Source organism: Jaculus jaculus, chromosome 9, assembly GCF_020740685.1.
Source record: "Jaculus jaculus isolate mJacJac1 chromosome 9, mJacJac1.mat.Y.cur, whole genome shotgun sequence".
Taxonomy (NCBI): Eukaryota; Metazoa; Chordata; class Mammalia; order Rodentia; family Dipodidae; genus Jaculus; species Jaculus jaculus.
Genome location: NC_059110.1, coordinates 30,292,657 through 30,313,654, shown reverse-complemented (window position 1 = coordinate 30,313,654; position 20,998 = coordinate 30,292,657). Strand labels below are relative to the sequence as shown.

The 20,998-nt window shown below is 43.0% G+C and overlaps 1 protein-coding gene across 2 annotated transcripts in view; it reads left to right on the top strand.

The window, feature by feature from the left end:
* Nucleotides 1-6,536: 6,536 nt before the first annotated feature.
* Nucleotides 6,537-20,998, top strand: part of Myb (MYB proto-oncogene, transcription factor) — a 38,042-nt gene continuing 23,580 nt past the window's right edge. For both annotated transcript variants that reach the window (XM_045158952.1, XM_004651177.2), the window contains exons 1-8: nt 6,537-6,650; nt 11,126-11,243; nt 12,932-13,003; nt 14,609-14,701; nt 14,899-15,119; nt 16,899-17,133; nt 18,904-18,984; nt 19,415-19,519. In XM_045158952.1, coding sequence (XP_045014887.1) covers nt 6,628-6,650; nt 11,126-11,243; nt 12,932-13,003; nt 14,609-14,701; nt 14,899-15,119; nt 16,899-17,133; nt 18,904-18,984; nt 19,415-19,519 — 948 coding nt within the window. In that variant the 5' untranslated portion in view covers nt 6,537-6,627. The remainder of the gene's footprint in view (nt 6,651-11,125; nt 11,244-12,931; nt 13,004-14,608; nt 14,702-14,898; nt 15,120-16,898; nt 17,134-18,903; nt 18,985-19,414; nt 19,520-20,998) is intronic.

Here is a 20,998-nt window from a genome sequence, read left to right as displayed (position 1 = left end):
AGGGAATGCCAAGTTAAGGAGTTCAGATCTTATCTTGTCAACATTAGGGAGCCAGTTATGGTCTTTACACAGATGACTAAGCTTCTGAAAGTGGTTATAATGAGATCCATTGAGCAGTGGGACGTGGAATGGATGGGGGAGAATGAAGCCATAGGGTGGGAAGTAATTAGAAGGCTGTTGTGGCAGCTCAGGGATGGAAAGGAGGCCTGCATGTGTGTGCAGGAATTATGTTTTAAGAGGCTGGATTCTTTCTTTCTGAAAGCCCATGGCTATGCTAGCAGAGTGAGCTACTGAATACACACTGTGTGTGTGCGTGTTTGCCGGCAATAAGGAACTGTGGGAACACTGTCCAGGTACATAAAGGTAAAATAAGGACATACGTGCTTTGGGGGAGAATATTAAAGATTAGAGACATCTTGAAAGATTGTTGTTGTGTTCTCCAAGTTTGATGGTATGGAATATAAGGCTCAGAAAAATGGTGTTCTTGACCTGACTTAGGCAGCTTGTCATTTTTATTATTCCAATAAACCCCTAAATGTCATTCACTTTTTGTTGTTATTTCTACTTGACTTTCTGTGAACAAAAGCTGGCTTTTCTTATATTTTTTGTAAACTGACTTAGAGTTGCTGTTTTATTTTTATACCATAAGTGTATGATTTGTACAGTAATTGACTTAGATCAGTTTTGAGCATAGATAAGAGAGAATTTACCTTTGTAAACTGGGTTTGAAGACTTTCCCCCAAAGCTTTGAAAGATAGCTTTGAAGACATTTAGCAGCTCCACAAAGTAGGTTTACTGAAGGAGAAGGAGAGTTGAGGCCTTTATCTTCTGCAGTGATGTTAATCAAAACTGTGGCTCACCTCCTATAGCTAGGGCAAGGCAGCAGTTTAGGGCACCCAGAGATAAAATGAATATTGGAATGAAATGGAGTGGAGTGGAGTGGAATAAAATGGAATAAAAATGAAGAATAGAATAGAATAGATTGGAATGGAATGAATAAGAACAGGAATATGAGTTGGAGAGAATATATCAGTTTGCATGGTAGGTAGGGATAAGCATTGTTTTTAAGTAGTATTGTGTTGTGTTGTGTTTGATTTGAAACAGGGTCTCCATTTGTAGATAGAGCTGGTCTAGAGCTCACTATGTAGCTAAGGCTGGCCTCAAACTCAAGAACCATATGCCTTAATCTCTACCACCAAATCAGACTTGGGTAATAGCTATTTTCTGATTTTATTTGTGTGTTTGTTTAATTATTTATTTTTGATGCTGTGAGTACTGGCTTCAAACCATTGGTTTCTCTCTCTCTCTCTCTCTCTCTCTCTCTCTCTTTCTCTATGTATGTGTAGCTAAAACATAAGATGTCCTTCTTATTGTGAGTCAGTAAAAAATGCTTGAAAGCCATTGCCCAATAAGTATTTTCTCTCAAAGCCTTCCAAAATTAGTAAGAAAAGTTGTAATCAATGAGGACTTCAGGCCTGGGGGACATGACTCAGAGAGAGAGCATGCACAAAGTCCCTGGCTTGATCTCTGAACACCACACACAAAAAATTATATAAAATGTTCAGGGAGCTTTCTTTAATCCTCAATGGCTCTATCCAACTAAGCTCTACCTCACAGTCTCAGCCCTATCTGAACTGTTTTCTGTGATGCCCTTGCTCATCTTCTCTGTAGATTCTATTTGCATTTCAGCTAGTTTGTGAGAGGGCATAATTACTACCCCCATATAAATAAATTAAAATTTGCATTATTTAAAAATATATTTAATTTATTTATTTGAGAGAGGGGGAGGCAGATAGAGAGAATGGACATTCCAGGGCCTCTAGCCACTGCAAATGAACTCCAGATGTATGCGCCACCTTGTGTATCTGGCTTTATGTGGGTTCTGGGGGGATGAACCTGGGTCCTTTGGCCTTGTAGGCAAGAGCCTTGCCTTCTAAGTATCTCTCCAGCCTAAAATAGCATTATTGAATGTGATGCTTATAAGATTTTCCAGAGGAAACAGTTCTTATTTGTAGAATGTGCTACTCCCTGTGGAGTGACTACTCTCTCCATAATCACTTTCAAGCTATTAATTTTAATTTACTAAATGAAAAATTGGAGAGAGATGCATACCAGCATGATGTACACTATCTCCATTATAGAGAAATATCAGATAGACAATGTAGTAAAATTGAAAGTGATGGGTTTGAATGTGCTTTAAAATATATTTACATGCAATTTGTTTATTCGTTCAATTTTGTGGTGCTGGGCATCTAATGCAAGGCCTCACACATTCTCAACAAATGATCTTCCACCAAACTATACCCCAACCTTTTCCAAATGGCCATGTCTAACCACTGGCCTGTGAGGTTTAGGTCTGACACGTGACTATTCTAGCTCACCCTCTCCAGCAGGCTCTGATCCTTCATGCTAGCATCTGCTGGACAGCTAACTTGATCTCTTCCATGAGAAACCACACAGGGAAACACTGAAATCTAAAATACTTGCTTCTCTGATTTGCCCTAGTGGACAGTTCTCCTCACCTCTCGACTTCCTTATCTCTATTCTGGTACCTATTGAAGCAGTGGCTGAATCTTACTGGTCTTTCCTTTACAATGTTCTAGTTGGGTAATTGTCCTGGTTTGGACCAACTAACTGATCTTTCTGTCCCCCCCCCACACACACACACCTCAGCCCTGTCTCTTTTCTTTCCAATCTATCTGATGATACTGCCAATCTTCCAAGTGCACAACTCTAATAATAAGCTTGTCTCTTCAACACATACATGGGCATATTCTCTCTCTCTCTCTCTCTCTCTCTCTCTCTCTCTCTCTCTCTCTCTCTCTTGCTCTCTCTCTCGCTCTCTCTCATCCTCCATTCATTCTCCAGGCAATTTGGACAGCTCCGTGTTCCCTGCACCTGGAACATGCCCTGTGATTCTTGCTTCGGGTGCTTTGCACACACTTCCCCTTTCCTCTGAAATGTCCTCCCTTCTTTATAGAAAGACACAAACCTTTTCATCAAGACCAGCTCAAACGTAGATGAGAAGATGAATGAGGTGGTTGTCATGGGAGTACATAGGTGGAGAAGACTCTGAAGAGTAGAATCAAAAGCAAGGCTGAAACCCAGGAAACATGATAGATAAATAGGCATTTGGTCCCCATCTTTAGGGAGGCTCTGTGAGCCATGCTGCGCTGAGGGGGGCTGATCCTACTGTTATGCTTAAAAGGTTTGCTGGGAGTCAACATGAGACTATCTCAAACCTATGGATTCCAGTTTTTTATGCTGCAGCTGTTCTTCATTAACTGAAATGTTCAAGAATTGTCTGCACTTTAACCATTTCGTATTTACTCTAATTATGCCTCTTTGAGTGCCATGAGCCAAATTAAGTTGAGAGGGTGGGAAAGTGAGTGGAAGAGACATGGAGCCCCTGAACTCGGGGCTGTTACCACCACTGACAATATTCATCTTTGGAATGGTGACTGCAGTTATTAAATATCAGACGCAAGGGAGCCTGAATTCAAGTCTTCTCTACATGTTTCTTCCTTTATCCTTCCCTAGTGTTGAGAATTAAAAAAAAAAAAAAAAAATGCTTCCAAAGGCCTGTTTCTGGGGGAGAGGATCATGAAGCCCAGCAAGTGATCAGTGCTTCCTGTTTCTTTGTGTTTCAGTTGCAAGACTGAAGTCTAGTGGCAAAGGAAGAGGAGCAGCTTTTCACAGGCCTCAACTTTCCTAGGAAGGTGAGTCATGGGGAGTTACACAGAGCCCAACTCCTTCTCCCAGGATGGGTGAAAGGGAAGAAGGAGAAGAAAGCCATGGAATAAAATTGGCAAGGGTGAAAGTTTGTCCAAACAGCTAAGACTGTCAACAGATGGTCAAGAGACTTTTTCCAGGAAAACTGTTTGAGTAGTTATTAAAAATGTGTATTCTTAGACCTAGCCCAGACCTACTGAAACAAAATCACTAGGGGGACAAACAGTGACGGTGTGATTTTTCCGGGTGCACCCAGTCATGCTACATCACATTAACGACTGAAGGTTACTGACTCAGTAGTTAAAGGCCCTAGCATGCAAAGTCTGCCTTCCTGGGTTCAATTCCCCAGCCACCCACATAAAGCCAGACAGATGTATACACGTGTGCGTGCACACAAGTAGAAGGAGTAAATGTATGAGTAGAGTTGCATTCAGCATCCTGCAATGTCTCTGACAATACAATTTCATTCACGCAGGAATTTTTGTTTTAAATGTGTAGCTCAAACTAACCCCAAACCTCCGGTCCCCCTGCATCTGCCTATTCAGCAATTTCCTATTGGTTTCCACTACCACGGCTGGCTCATACAGAAATTCTGATAGCTCCACATGATTTTTTTCTTTCTGTATACTTATCAGATGGCAGTACATCCAAATTATAATTATGAATGTCCTTCACACATCTTATTTTCACATATATGAGGAAAAAATCTACAGCAGAATGCCTGGGGAAATACTAACATTACAAATTCTCAAAGCAACTTATATGAAAATGTGTAAAGTGAACAGAGAAAAGATGAAAGCAGTATTTTTCTACTTAAAGCTTGTCACACCTCTTTTCAGTGCTCTGGGAAAGAGAGGATGAACTCACTTTAGGATGGCAGATGCATTGTACCAGTTAGATTGTTTGGTTTGGTTTGGTTTTTCAAGGTAGGGTTTCACTCAACTCCAGGCTGACCTGGAATTCACTCTGTATTCTCAGGATGGACTCAAACTCATGGCAAACCCTCCTACCTCTGCCTCCCCAGTGCTGGGATTAAAGGCATGTGCCACCACGCCTGGCACCAGTTAAATTCTTAAAGTAATACCAAGCCAGATTGCTGTTACTTTAGGGCGGTCTCTAGGCGTTTGTCATAGATGTTTTTTTAATGTTTAGTTTTGATGTGAAGAAAGAGACTTCATTAGAGAACCCAGGGATAAATATTATCTTTAAGTATAGATTAATTGCCAGCAACTTGCTTTTAGAAATAGTAAATTGAAAAAAATCCTCACAAATATTTTCTGTTATTTCTTTCTCAAAAGGAATGTTATGATCTTAGGAGCAATTAACTTGTGTCAATAAAGGTTTAAACAATATAACCAATTTTAAGAAACAAAGTTTCAAACAACCAGATGAAGTCTTGAAACCTAGCGTGCTTCACCATTTAATAAAATTGGTAAAATTATGACTCATTTTAGTAAGAACATGCTTTTTAAGTAAGAAAAGTGCTTTCTGAGCTAACTTGAACTGCTGAGGCTCATGGGACACCCACGAACAGAGTTAACAGGAGTCTTAACATTCTGGAAAGATTAAAGACAAAATAAATTGGTGTGCAGAGGCTAAAAAAAAAATCCCCAATGGCACAGATCTATAAACAGAACTAAAACTGAAACTCCCCTAAAAGCCCCCAATCACACCACTCCTTATAAACTCATCCCTTCTCTTTTTCCTTCTTAGAGAGCCTCCAGTTAGCCGAACAGAAAGTCCTTGCACACTGATAGCTGGCTAAACGGCCCAGGCATCATCATCTCCACCATGGGCACTGCTAGTCTCAAAGTCTTCAGCGTTTAAAACCAGGCGTGCACACGGGAGGTTTCCTGGGTTCTGCTTGGAGCCATCCCTGGAAGTCAGTGGATGATGTCTTGCAGGTGTGGGATCCGGGACGCGCGCGGCGGTGTGCAGGCGGCCTAGGTGCGTGCAGGGCAGGGCAGGGCCGGGCGGAGTGGGTGGGGCCGGGCGTGTGTCTGGGTGAGAGAGAAGGGCATGGCGTGTGGGCTGCAGAATCCGGGAGGAAAGTGAAGGCTCGGCCAGCTGGGGGGGGGGGGGGGGGGGGGCAGTACATCAGCGTGCGTACCCGCGGGGTCACTTTAAGCATGCTCGTTTTCAATAAAAAGTAGACCTAACCAAATATCCTTGGGGGAAACTCTGACCCTATGCTGTATTTAACCCATCACTCTTCCATCTCCCTAGCTCCAAGGTGTGCGTGTGTGTGGGGGGGGGGGGAAGGTAGCTGGAAAACAAAATCCAATCGCCCACGCGAGTTTTCCCCATGCACCCGGGGGACACGGAGTCGCAGCCCGGGTGCCCGGGAACACGCGGACTTGGGGGGTGACCGTGGTGGGGACGCGGCGGCGGCAGCGGCGGGAGTTGGCAGCCCGGGAGCGGGCTGGGGCAGGAAAGGGCGCCGTCCAGCCCTCGCGGCGCGCCGGGCGGCGGGAGAGGAAAGGAGGAGAGAGGAGGAGAGGAGAGGAGGAGAGTCGAGCGGCGGCCCCGGCGTCCCCGCAGGCTGCAGCCTGGGCGACCACGGAGGCGGCTGGCAGGGCGCGTGCGCACTGCAGGGGCGCCAGATTTGGCGGGAGGGGGAGTGTCCAAAGCTCTTTGTTTGATGGCATCTCTGTTTACAGAGTTTACACTTTAATATCAACCTGTTTCCTCCTCCTCCTCCTCCTCCTCCTTCTCCTCCTCCTCCTCCTCCTCCAAGATCTCCTCCTCCTCCTCTTTCTCCCGACCAACTTCGCCCCGGCGGTGCGGAGCGCCTCTGCGCAGCCGGGGAGGGACGCAGGCAAGGCGGAGGGCGGCGGGAGGCGGCAGCCGGTGCAGTCCCCGCGGCTCTCGCCCGAGCCCCGGCTACGCCACGCCATGGCCCGGAGACCCCGGCACAGGTAACCGGGGAGAACCTGGGCTAGGGTGATCTAAAGGCAAAAAGGAAGCGCGCGGTGCCCGAGGCACATGGGAGCAGGTGGGATTGGAATTCCTTCCCGGATCTTCTGCGAGGCTGTCAAGCCCCGGCCTCGGCCGCGGCAGCCGCTCCCCCCCCCCCCCACACCGGATGGGAAAAAAACGTCCCGGCGAGAAATAAACCGGGACTGGGAAGCGCGCCCCTGACGCTCCTCTTGCAAGTTGCGCGGAGATAAGATACATTTCGTTTCTCCTTGGGGAGGAAAAGCTGCACGTTCCAGCCCGGGTGGGTCCCGAGCGGTGCCCACCACCCCCGGGTGCCCAGCTGGCTTGATGCCTCCCCAGGTCGGCGGGCGAGGGAGTCGCAGCCCTATTGCTGGATGCACTGAGATGAGTTTTGGACTTGGAAGTGGCGAGAGCATATGGAACATGCTGGATTGTTTAGTAGCTGCAGGTAGTTCATTTAAATTTCATTCATTCTTTCTGGAGGCGAGAAGAGCGTCAGCTGACTGGCGCCTGGCAAGAAGTTAAGACGACCCGAAAGGGTTTGCAAAAATTGTTTTTAAGCCCTACTGCTGAAGATCCGAGTCATTATAATCCTCGGCGAGGCTTTTATTTTTGCTGCAAATAGGACACACCCGCCCGCGTTGCACATGTCACCGCACTCTCCCGGGAAAATGAGTGCAAATCCTTTGCATTTTTTTTTTTTTTCTTGACGAGAGAGCAGAAAACTAAATAAATAAATAACTAAAAAAGGGAACCCCCCTCGTCAGAACTGTCAGTTGCTGGCCTCTCAGCTTCCACCGGCCTCGGGATTTCCCGGGGAATTGTCGGGGTCCCCTGCAAGCAGCAGATGCGGGGGACTTGCCAACTTGGTGGCAGCCGCCAACGGGGCGCAGAAGGATGGAAGCCAGCGGCTCCCTAGACAACTGCCCAGCAACCGGGACGCGGCCCCGAGGCCCGAGGTCCCGGCGCGGCGCGCACACGTGGGCGCACGGAGGTCGCTGCTGCCCCGCGCGCCTCGCCAAGGCTGGCTCCGCGCTCGCTGGCTTCTGGCCCAGCGACTGCACCGCCCCTCGAGAAGGGGAAAAAGTTCGTGAAAACAAAGCAAAACCGCCCGCTTTGCCTTGGATGGGTCGGGTTTTGGAAAACTTATTTGCCATTTTTGTTTGTTTGGTTGTTTGGTTGGTTGGTTTCTAGAACCGACAGGTACTGGTCCCCGTGGTGGCGCTTGGCACCTGGGACATTACAAAGCGCGAGGGCGTGGGCGCTGCCACGCACCCTCGGGCTAGGCCTGGCGGGGAGCTGCACCCAGGCTTGGCTGGGCATTGGACCCAAAGGGAGCGACTTAGGGGGACCTTGGCTCCGGGAACCCTGACCTGAGGGAGGGGGTTCAGACGTTTCACATTTCGCCTTGGGGACTTCTGGGGGAGAGCACCCGGGCCACCTGTTTTGCTAAGGGCTGAAAGTGGCAACAGGGGAAGGGAGTGGAAGGGGAGCCGAGAGGAGGCGCGGCCCGGGCTGTGAGCCCCAAGGTCTCGGCTGCCCCCGCGGGGCGTGGTCGCGCAGGTTCTCGTGGCGCCCAGGTAACAGCGAGGGGAGGGGCGGGAGCCTTGAACTTGGCCCAGGGGGAAGAGAAACCCGGCTGCGGGCTCCCAGCCGTTTCTTGCAGGGCGAGCGTCTACGGGGCAGGGATACTAACCAGGTCAGCGAAATGAGTCTAAGCCCCTTTTCTAGAATCACGTAGCGGCCACAGGCACTTCCTCCAGCTCCCCTCCCTCTTCCCCCCCCCCAACCCCCCTCCAGCCAGCACCTCTTTTCTTTTTCGTTTCTTTGCACGGTTTGTTTCCTTGACAGAACGTAACATTCATAGTTGTAACCACACCGGGTCTAGCAGGTGGAGGGGAGTCGAGAGCATCCAGCCTGAAATCAGCCTTTGAAAGTCCTTTGACTGTCGGGTCTGAGATCTTGTCAGAGCAGATAAAGGAAAAGTTATTTCAAGTCCTTAGTCGAAATTAATCACGCTACCACCGAGGCGACCGGATCATTTTAGAGTAAGGAAATCGCATGCAAAGCGCCCGGGTGAGCCCTCTGCACAGACTGTTGATAGCAGCCTGATGGCCCTGCAGGGACCTGTCTGAGTGGCGGCCACGTTTTCCCCAAGACCTTAGCTTTGCACACACACCTCCTGCGCTGAGCTTCCCCCCCTCCCCCGCTCTCCAAGAGTTACGGAAGACTGGGGCATCATGTACCACACTGGAAAGTACCTTAGAAATAGAATCCAAGCCCTTATGAATAGGCGATGAACCAAGGAGCTGAGGGGGAGAGAGAGAGAGAATGAGAGGGGAATGAGAATGAAAGAGGGAGAGAGAGAGAGATTCATATTCATTTGTACAAGTCAGGAAGGTGGACTGAGACAGAGCAAGGATTGGCGCCTTGGCTTCCAGAACCCGGATCCTGTGTGAGCCAGGTTCTCCATCGCCTGGCTGTTGACTGCCCCCTGTGGACGGCTGCGTATTTTGCTGGCTCCCAGATGAAGCTGTGACCAGACCAGTTCTCTCCAGTTCTGAAAATGTGATCTCCTGATCTAGACAAACCTGAATGGTTCATTTGCGTTGAGTCCGTCGCTCCACTTCAGATGCCTTCGGTGTGGTCGTATCCCTGCCACTTCACCAAGGAGAACCTTCATCCCTTCATGGGGGAGGGGCTTTCCAAAGAGTTCCCTATGAGCCTTTCAAAGGATGCTAATTGACAGCTCTGGGCTTACAGTAACATTTTTTTCTCGCTTTATCATTGTGTGTTTTATATTAAAGGGAAATACACTTATTTTTTTATCTTTTCACAATTTTATTAACATTTTCCATGATTATAAAAAATATCCCATAGTAATACCCTCCCCCCCCGCACTTTCCCCTTTGAAATTCCATTCTCCATCGTATTACCTCCCCATCTCAATCGAAATACACCTATTATTGGCCAGTTACTGCCTTCTGTTTACAGTATGCAAACTGTTCTTGTTTCAAAGGATTGATGCTCAATGGGAAAAAATGGTTATAGATTATGGATATAGTTTCATGAGGTCTTTTCCCTGGTTTTGTTATCTTAAGTTAGCTTATTAAAATGATAGTTTTAAATTATAAGAATGCCCCTTCGAGGTTTTTAGCAAACACTCTTGCTTGATTTGTAAAAGGTTGATAATGCGCCTTTGTGTAAGTTGGGGAAGACAAACTCTGTTACAAAAATAAATTTTCTGTTTAAAAATAATTTAACTTGCTTTATGAACCTGCTTCATACAATTTTGTTGTTCTGAGTTTGATGGCTGTCTCAATGTTACAGTGATGCATTTTAGAAGTTCTGGGTGCAATATTTTTCATGTCATGTTTTACAAGGAAATGATAATTAGCACTATGCATTACTCTCACCTATTCAATATGTGGTTAATAAACATTTTTCACAATTCACAGTTTTTATCAACAAGGCAAAAGGAAAAGCTGTTTTGAAAACAGTAACTTTTTAAGCCTATAGACTTATTTTGGGGGAATTCCTTAGGTTTTAATTTAATACACTAAGCTATTTTAAACACCCTTCAATCAAATGAAGACAAAGAAGGGTGAATAGGATGAGATTCCATAGTGCCTTAGTTATGCACTGAGTTACTCTAGAAAACAAGCATTGTAAAGTTATTCACTTAGTTGCTCTAGAAACTGGGTACTGTAAAGTTATTCACTTAGTTGCTCTAGAAACCGGGTACTGTAAAGTTATTCACTTAGTTGCTCTAGAAACCAAGTACTGCAAACAGGGACACAGCGATGCCAGCCAGGCCTAGAGTTTAGAACAATTTGATAATTACGCAAAGCAGTTTGGATGCTAGATGATCTTATCCTTCCTCAAGTTTTAATGTCTTTTCTACTTAGATAATTCTAATCTTTAAGGGCTGACCCTACTTTTAATGCTATTGGATGTATGTATTTCTTGCTTTTAAAAAATTTTAATAGAACACATGCTCCATTAGAACATAGTTGATTGGTTCATTGTGTTGGAGAAATATTTAAACGATTTGACATACGCTGAAGATTTTGAGTGCGCACTTGTGTAAAGGACATGGGCTCTTGTTCCTTTTCTTGCCCTTAACATTAAGTTTTAAACTGGAGCCTTCATTGGTTGGACAGTTGCCAGGTGTGTAACTTGTCACTGGTCTAACAGTAACAGCAGGTTTAAACATGCACAGCAGTCGGAAGGTGCCAGGTCCTTTGCTGTCTCTGTGGAGACCAGTAACAGCATAACCAGTTTACAGTCCTCCAGCAACAGAATACAGAAAACAATCTCGTTGTGCAAGTTTCCAGAGTTTTATCTTTATAGCCTTTGAAAAGGTTGTGGAAGAGTTCCTGTGGAAGTTTTGTAATCCAATCGCTTAAATCCCTGGGTCTCAGCCCATGTCTGCCCATTCTTATTTCTGCAGCATCTACAGCAGTGATGAAGATGATGAAGACATTGAGATGTGTGACCATGACTATGATGGGCTGCTTCCCAAGTCTGGAAAACGTCACTTGGGGAAAACTAGGTGGACCAGGGAAGAGGTAACTAATCCTTTACCAGAATGTGGTGGTGGTGCTGGGGGGGGGGGTATTTTAGAGCTTGTGAAAACAAAATTTTGGTAAGGTCAGCCATATATGCTTACAACTTACTAGCAGACTCTTGAAGAGCTTACCCAGCATGCTGTGCAGCCTGTACTCTCCCCTCACGTCCAGCATATGTTCGCTCTGCCACCTACTTCTAAACTGTGACATTCCTTGAACGGCCTCTTCTTTGCCCCTTATGCTTTGCCTGTTGAGTTCTCATTCTTCAGTCCTACCACTTCGTACCACTCCATCATTGCCCCTTAACTCGTCATCTCTTCTGTGGAACCATACCCAGCTTCTTCTCACAGCACCGCATGCGCCCTCCCGTGCTTCCTGTGCATGGGCACGTGGATGGCTGGACTGGCACTGGTGCTTCTGCTTGTGTGTCTCTCCCAGTGCCCTGAAGCCTCTTGAGGGTTAGGACTGAGTGTCCCTTATCTTTGTGTTCTCTGAACCCAGAACGACTTGCCATACTGTAGGATATTAACAAATGCTCCTTGAATAGATGCATGCCCTGCTATTGCCTAAAATTAAAAAAAAAGAAAAGAAAAACAACTCATAGAACTCATTATCTTATATTCACCTATTATTCCTGACATACATTTCACAGAAATATATATGCATGCAAGTTTCCTCTAAAAGCATCCCATAATGGGTGAACACATAGCTGCTTCCCCCATTTCTTTTTCTGCCTGAGCTTTGTAGGAATGGACAATCCTTCCATCAGATGCAAAGTCCTTATCGTGTGGGGAAGAGTTTTGCTCTGAATTCAGAGCCCCTGTAGGCAGATGGGCAGGACTCCCAGTGAGGCACACAGGACAGGTATAGTTCACGTGTCAAGATCATGTATGTGGACGATCCTTAGGAACACAGAACTTCTGTGTTAATCCTTGTTCCCCAGTTCCTGAGTCTGCCTTGTGCCTGGGCCCTGCAGGGTGGATGAATGTCAGTTACCTTTGCAGAGACTTGAGAGGAACACACGTAGGAATCACTTGTGACCTGGCAGTAAGAAGAACGGTGTATGAACTGTGAAAACCAACTGCTTGTGAATGTTTTGTGTCATCTATATTTTAGTAGCTTTGGCCTTATGTATACTTAATATACTGATACAAAACAAATTAGCTTCGTATATTATGCGTGACTTTAAGTAAGAAAAGCTTTCTTCTTTTTATATTCGAAAAAAGTTGAATCTAGTTGCGACTTAAAATATCTCTTGCCCTGGTGAAGTGACTACAAAGCCGAACATGAGAATTCTCTTTTTCTCCATCAAGTAAAACTTTTAACAGTTACTATATACTAAACATAAAATATGGGCCAGGAACTGTTGTAAATGTTTTATATGATGATGTTGTGCAAACCCCACATAGCCATGTATAGATGACGGTTCTAGGCTGGGAATGTACAAAGGAATACTCAGGTTTATACAACTCATCAATACCTGAGTCAAGATAACAGGCCTTAGTGTGCCTCTAAATAACTAAATCTGTATTCAAAGCTATTATATTAAATTAATATCTGCTACCTGGGAACTTTTGAAAGTATTATTGCTGAATTGGATCATGGGATTGTTTCCCTTGTTCATTATCACTTGGATAGAGTTATTCAGTGAATGACTGATACCCTAGGATTACCTTTGAATGTCTTAGGATGAAAAACTAAAAAAGCTGGTGGAACAGCATGGAACAGATGACTGGAAAGTAATTGCCAATTATCTCCCGGTAAGTTAGTTATTTTTTTCTCTTTGTAATAGAAGAAAAAAAAAAAAAAACCTTACCAACATAGTTCAGTAAGTTTTTCTAGGAGAAATGTTAAGACACTATATATTTACTTCCATAGAAGTACAGGGAGAGATGTAGAAGAAGCCGTGCCCATACTTATTATTTTTCACTGTAACACTTGTAATTGAGGTTTTGCTCCACCTAGTGCACATGTGCAACCTTGTGCACGCGCGTCACTGTGTGTCCGCCTCATGTGGGACCTGGAGAGTAGAACATGGGTTCTTAGGCTTCACCAGCAAGTGCCTTAACTGCTGAGCCATCTCTTCAGCCCAAGATTCTCTATTTTTTACATAATTACTTCTTGTTTTATCTTTTGATTTATTAGGACATTATACATTGATATTCATTATACATTGATATATACATTGTCTCCATGGTAGAGAATCAAACCTGACATTTTCTTCAAGTCATCCTCTAAATTTCTCATTTTCATCAATAGCTGTGGTTTTGCACATGGGTTAAAAGTTCTAGAGCCTGGAATCCCTCATAACCTTGTCATTCCCATGGTCTGGCTGCAGGGTGGGAGCCCTCCCCTCTCATCCGGGCCATGACTAGCTTGGGAGCTCCCCACTTGGGAGTCCTTCCTTTCCCATCAGCTCCAGACACTGTGGGAAATGGAGCTTCCTAAACTGCAGCTGGACTTAACCTGTACAGTGCTTGTCTAACGAGTGTGACTTACTGGGTTCGATCTTCAGCACCACAGAAATAAACAACAAACAAAACTTCCACCAGTAGTGACAAAGAATGTCCAGAGGCAGTAAACTGACATACAACCCCTCCACCCATGGCTGTCTCCTACTTCCTCTCCGCAAGCAGGTTTGACTGTATTCATTTCTGCTTTCTCTCCTCTGGGGTTTTGTTCCTTGTGATTTCACTGCCTAGAATGTTCTTCTTTTGCTTCTCCAGTGAAAAGATTTGACCATCCTCCAAATGGAGAGCTCTTGTGTTCTTTCTAAAGAAATCATTTCTCCTCCCTAAAGGATCCTTCTCTCTCAACTGAATTTTTCTTGGGTTTGTTTTTGCTTATAAATCAAATTTACCTGCTGTGAGTTAATTATATATATTTTCTTCTTATAAGATTACAAAATGACTAACTAAGACCTTTTGTTATTTTTATTCCTTCTCAATATAAACACTTGTGGTACTCAACTGAGCAATGAATAGTCTGAATGGGGAGCAAACAAATCATTTGGAATAGGTTTTCATTAAAGAACAAGACTCTCTAACAAGTACTATGAGGGTACTTCTACACCCCACATCTTGAGATTAAGCTTGAATTAAATTGACATGGACATGTGCTGTATGATGTCCATTTATTCATATAGAGGGACAGTTTCCCTCAGGAGACAGAGCTTCAAAGTTTACATGCAACTGTGAGGCATTCTTTGCCTGTTGTTTTTTTTTTTTTAAACTTTTTAAGCAAGATAGAAGAGGTATGCTCTCTACACATGCCTTTAAATTTTCTTGAATATGTTCAATGCATATTGTCTGTATATGAGGGGTTAAATAAAGTTTTCTCTTCCTAATGGTGCCTGCTTTGTCTAGAACCGGACAGATGTTCAGTGCCAGCACCGATGGCAGAAAGTCCTAAACCCTGAGCTCATCAAGGGCCCCTGGACCAAAGAAGAAGATCAGAGAGTAAGTTCTCCTCCCTGGATGTTTGAATTGTAATTAAAAATATACCTTAAATGTGTTTCCCAATGTGAGGCAGCAGGTAAAGCCCCCTATTTCCAAGGAATGAAAGCAGGTCTGTAGTTTTCTAAGGCTCTTTGAACACTGAAGCATGATTCATTCTGTCACATTAAAACACAGGTTATTTTTGTGTTTATCTGAAGGTTATAGAGCTTGTACAGAAATATGGTCCGAAACGTTGGTCTGTTATTGCCAAGCACTTGAAAGGGAGAATTGGAAAACAATGTAGGGAGAGGTGGCATAACCACTTGAATCCAGAAGTGAAGAAAACCTCCTGGACAGAAGAGGAAGACAGAATTATTTACCAGGCACACAAGAGGCTGGGGAACAGATGGGCAGAAATCGCAAAGCTACTACCTGGACGGTAATACTTTGTCAAAAAAAAAAAAAAATCTGTTTATTGGGAAGAAGGAGGGGGTGGGTATTGAACACTCTAAGTGTATGAATGAATTACATCCCATAATTACATCATCATAAGCATTCTGTTAGATAAATCATCAGCATAGATAAACCAGACCATTTTAGAATGGGAAGAGGTCTGAGAATTTATCCAGATGAGACCTGTTAGTATCTACTCAAGAGTGAGCCATGTGCCAAGTCTTTTAATGTTCCTAAGTATTCATTTTTCCGTTTGCAAAATGGCTAAAGAGCTAATATTAGGATCAAGTAAGATAAATGTCAAAGCATTGTATACACAGAGAAGGAAACTAAAGGACAATCCAGCCAGTTCGGTAGCTATGATTTCCCTAATAAGTGCACATACTTCATTACAACACTTGATTGATTTTTTTTCTTTCAAAAAAGAAAGAAGGTATTCGTGGAATTTTTGTGCTTATTTCAGGTGTTTAGTAATGTCAATGTTTAATTTAATAAATATGGTTAAAAAAAAGTCTTACTGTGGAGAAATAGGAAAGCTCATTTTTTTTTTTGTTTCTCTCTTCTAATTTCAGTAGTATGTAACTGGTTTTGTTTATTTTGGAAACGACTTTTTACTATAGATGTTAAGATAAAAAAATTCTTGATATTTTCATTTTTGAGCTTCCCAATCCAAAAGTGGAAAGAGGATCGTTTCAATGATGGCTTATGTCTTCTTTCCTGTGCTGCTCAGGAGAAGCTCAGAAAAGCCAGGAGTTTGGTCAGAGGAGACCTGTTCCCTCCTGTGGTCTGAGAGAATGTGCTGTTGATTCTTCTAAATATTAAAGGGGTGACTGAACTTCCTCTTTCTTCAGCATACATTCCCCCACCCCCATGGAAACAGTAAAAGGGAGACTTGAAAAATGTTATTGTTGTTTTGAGAGTTTTTTTTTTTATTCAAACTTTGGAACTTTTCCTGAGAATGGAAAGAATCAAGTAAAAATAATTTGCCATTTGAAAAGATACTAGGGCATCAAATGTGGTGGCCCATGCCTATAATGCCAGCACTTAGGAGGTAGAGGCAGAAGGACCAGGAGTTCAAGGCTAGCCGTGGATACATAGCATAAGACCTGTTTCAAAAAAGCATCCCCCCCAAAAAAAAATCAAAGAAATAAAATATACTGGGGTGGGGTAGAATCATTCTTTTGGGGATCTTGTTGGAGGGTCCCATTATCTCATTTTCTATTCTCATCTCTGTCTGATTATAAAAATAACTGGTAAGGTTTTTGAAATGTAGAGGGGTTATTATTTTTTTTTTTGGACTAAAAATTTCTCACTAGAGTTCTGGGAAATAAAGGTTGAACATTAGGACTATAAAATTATCATTCCCAAACTTTGTTGAGTCCCTGGTATATGGTATGTAGGCCACAATCTGGGATGTATATATATATATTTTTTCTAGCAACACCTGTAACCTTCAAGCTATGTCAGAGTCTGGTAGCTTATTAGATTAAATATACTCTTTCACCAAGGAATCAAAATGCTAAAAACATAACAGAATTTGTAGGAAACTCCATACATTCCAGATTAAGTAAGAGGAATGTAGGAGTTTAAAATTAGGCAGCAGGGAAACCATGAGGTAGAAAAGACCAAAACAATTAAGAAGCAAAAACAACAGTTAGCAAACCAACAACAAAGATTTCTGTTGGAAACGGTTTTCTGTCAATTAACTCTAATCTGAATTGAAACTTTTGTTTGTAAAATTTGCACACGCTGTATCTCTGTCCAGAACTGATAACGCCATCAAGAACCACTGGAATTCTACGATGCGTCGGAAGGTAGAACAGGAAGGGTATCTACAGGAGTCTTCAAAACCCAGCCAGCCAGCAGTGGCCTCCAGTTTCCAGAAGAACAATCATTTGATGGGTTTTGCTCATGCCCCACCTTCATCTCAACTCACTCCAACTGGCCAGCCCTCCATTAACAGTGATTATCCCTATTACCACATTTCGGAAGCACAAAACGTAAGCCATTCCAGAGAATTTAGCTTAACAAGACAGGTGGTTGTGGTCATTCTGGGTAATGAAAATACTATGCAGTTGAGCACTTTTCATAGAGCTTTCGTAAGCACAATCACAATTGATCTTCATCTGTACCCTTTGAAGTAGATAAAGGAAGATACAGTTATCTCTGAATTATGTATCTGGAAACATGGATGATAAACACTTTGCTCTAAAATACGCAGCACATAGAAGTAGTGCTGAATAGACTCCAAGTTGTTTGGAGCTAGCTTGCTGTTTCAAATCTGATTTAAAGTAACTTTTGAATGTAAATTTACTTAAAGTAATGCTAAAGAATTGGGGGGGCTGGAGAGATGGCTTAGTGGTTAAGCGCTTGCCTGTGAAGCCTAAGGACCCCAGTTCGAGGCTCGGTTCCCCAGGTCCCACGTTAGCCAGATGCACAGGGGGGCACACGTGTCTGGAGTTCGTTTGCAGAGGCTGGAGGCCCTGGCGCGTCCATTCTCTCTCTCTCCCTCTATCTGTCTTTCTCTCTGTGTCTGTCGCTCTCAAATAAATAAATAAATAAATAAATAAATTTAAGAATTGGGGAAAGGGAGATATATTTGTTGTCTAATATTTTGCTTTTCCAAAATAAAAAGGTGAAGACTTAAAGAAGGGGCTGGATAGATGGCTCAGTGTTTAAAGAAACTTGATTATAAAGCCTGATGGCCTGGGTTCAATTCCTCAGTACCCATATAAAACCAAATGCACAAAGTAGTGCATGCATCTGAAGTTCATTTGCAGTGGCAAGAGGACCTAGTATAACAATTCATTCATTCTATCCTTTCCTCCTTCTCCTTGCAAATAATAAATAAAATATTTTAAATAATAAAAACATCATTCGGGTAGTTTTAATGTGCAGACAGGTGTGGGAACTCCTACAGTAGCAGATCACCTGAAAAAAAAAAGTCTTAAAGAAGAGATAGTTAAACTCTGAAATACAAAGCTTGATTGTGCATTCAATTCTGGTAGTTATCTAAGAGAAACATATTAATCCATTCAGTAAATGTTTTCCTTCTTACCTTGAGTCCAAGGGAGAGTTTTGTGACATTGATTCTGTTTGGATTGGTGTCATTCTTTCCCCATTTCTGGACATTTCTACCTGGGGGAAGTAAAAATTTGTAGTTTGTGGAAGAGAAAACTAAAGAAGTAAAAAAAAAAAAATCAAGGTACAATTACTGTAAAACTAACAATAATAACTGACAAAACTCATCCAAGAACACAGAGCTTCTATGCAAATGTTAGGTAAAATATATTCACCAGTAGTTTTGAGTAACCTTTTATCTGTTCCTTAGATTTGACTACAGAATATCTAAAAAGTTGTCAGGTAAATGAATTATAAGTAGTTCTGCACATTTTATTCAAACTCAGACTAATTCCAAGAAAAATATGCCTTACAAAAAGTTCATTCATATTCTGCCCTCAGAATGTCTTTCATACACTCACAAGCGTACTTGACATTATATCTTCCATTGTATTTTTCTGTAATGAAGGAATGCTTGCTGGTGGGATTAATGAACACGCTGGGTTTCTTTTACTATGTTGCTGCGTAGTCATTTTTAAATGCCTGGCTAAACTTGAAATTAGAAGGTTTTTTTTAAATTAATTGTTCAGTGAATTTTATCAATGAAAATACCTTTATTCCTCAGTCACAGAACCAAACCTGAGGAAGATGAATCCCCTGAAGTGTATGGAATTGTGAATGACGGGGCTTTTGTTTTGCTTTTGATCCAGGTTTCCAGTCACGTTCCATATCCTGTAGCGTTACATGTAAATATCGTCAATGTCCCTCAGCCGGCTGCTGCCGCCATTCAGGTGAGCTCATCTAGAGAAGCTGATTGGCCAAGATACTCATCACTCTTACAAAATGCTTTACTTCTCCCATCTAAACATATATTTTACAAACTGAAATAAAAACCAAAGCCAGTAGTTATCAGGAGAGCCAAGTTGATCTACTAATTGTGGCTTCTGGGGTGAGATTGTCCTGGAATTTTCTGATGCTTTAATGTTATGGGTTGAAACAGCCCATATCAACCTGCATCCTGGCTTCAGATTCCGCCCTCCACCCTGTGCTGTGTTGTCTGATGTCACCTGTAGAAAGACTTCCACAGTGGGAAATTCCAGGGTTGATTTCTACCTGAAGTTCTTTGGGCTACATGTGGTACCTCAAGACTACTGGCTACAGTCATTGTATATACTGCTTCGAGTAGACCTTGTCTGTACTCTCCTTAACTTGTAATTCCAGAGACACTATAATGATGAAGACCCTGAGAAGGAAAAGCGAATAAAGGAATTGGAGTTGCTTCTAATGTCAACTGAGAATGAGCTGAAAGTACAGCAGGCATTACCAGTAAGAATGTCCCTGTGTCTGGAGTGCTGGGAGGAGACCTTTACTCCAGTGTGTTTCTATGTCCCGTCTCTCCTTTTCTGAATGTTATACCAGACAAGGTTTTATATATACTTTAATACTTAATACAGGAGTCTACTAGTATCAGAGTATGTAGTAATGAAATTGGAAACAATCTTTATGTACTGTAATAGAACCACCATATCCACTTGTGGTTGTCACTATCTTTTTGTTTAAATTCACAAGGATTTTCATCAGTTCAAAAAGTAGGAAAGATAGAATGAATGAAACCTACATTTTTTTTTTGTAATGAATCTTCTGTTTGTGCTTGTTTGGAGCTGTGTTCTGCTCCGCGAGCATCCAGGAACTCTCCTGTCTTCACCCCCCATCTGGCTGTAGGCACACTAGAATCACAGACATTTACACTCCCATTTCCAGCATTGCATGGGTTCTGGGGGTTCAAACTCAGGTCCTCACACTTACACAGCAAGTACTTTATCCACAAAACTATCTTCCTAGTCTGTTAATAGATACCGTTTTTGCTTTCTTTTACTTTTGAGACAAAGTCTCATGCAATTCAGGCTGGCTTTCCATTCCTGACCCTTTACCTCATAAATGCTGTGATTATAGACATATGCCACTATACTTGGCCTAATCTCTTTTTGTTTACAGAGTTGTGTGTCTGTGTGATACCTGTTGGATTTCTTCACTGGTTCTGTTTTTAGCCCTTACATACTTTTAATTTCAAACATGATTTGATGCACATTCAGGATATACTTGTAAATATTAGCTTTTCTCTTTTGTTTGCATGCATGAGAACTGGTGGACCATTTCTGAATCCCGACATCTTTTTAGTGATTGGGCATCAAAATAGAAATGTAGCCTATATTTGTAAGAGATGAAGTTGGTAAACAACAGAATGTCTAAGAGAGAAATGATGCCCAGTAGGTTTTGTTGAGGGCTAGGTTTCTTTTTCGTTAAATAATAAAATGATGTGCACATTGCGAGTTTGACCACTTTTCAACTTAGTGTTTTGCAATTTCTCCTATTGCATGGTCATGCTGTTTGGAGCCATCTGTTAACTCGGCCTCCTGCTTTCCTAACCATGTCAATTCGGCAGCCCTTCACTGCATCAGTGCAGCCTGTAGCCCAAGAGAGGACAGACGCCACAGAGTAGATGCAGATCAAAGCAATTCTGACTCTTCAGCAGGTTAGAATGCAGTTAGGACCATACTTGAGCCACAGCAAACTTGGATGGATGTTTTTGCAAATTAAGTTCAAGTAGATTTCTAAGGAACTTTGTGCTTGGTTGCCCAGTCCCATGATTTGAAGTTTGAACAAAATCATAGATGCAACCAAGGCTATGAGGGCAAAGCCCTCCAGCTTCAGTGCAGAGCAGGGCACTATTCAGAAGCAGGAGCTTGCATTAACAAAAAGGAAACATCTTGACAACTGTTTCATAGGCACAAGTTTTGGGTGATG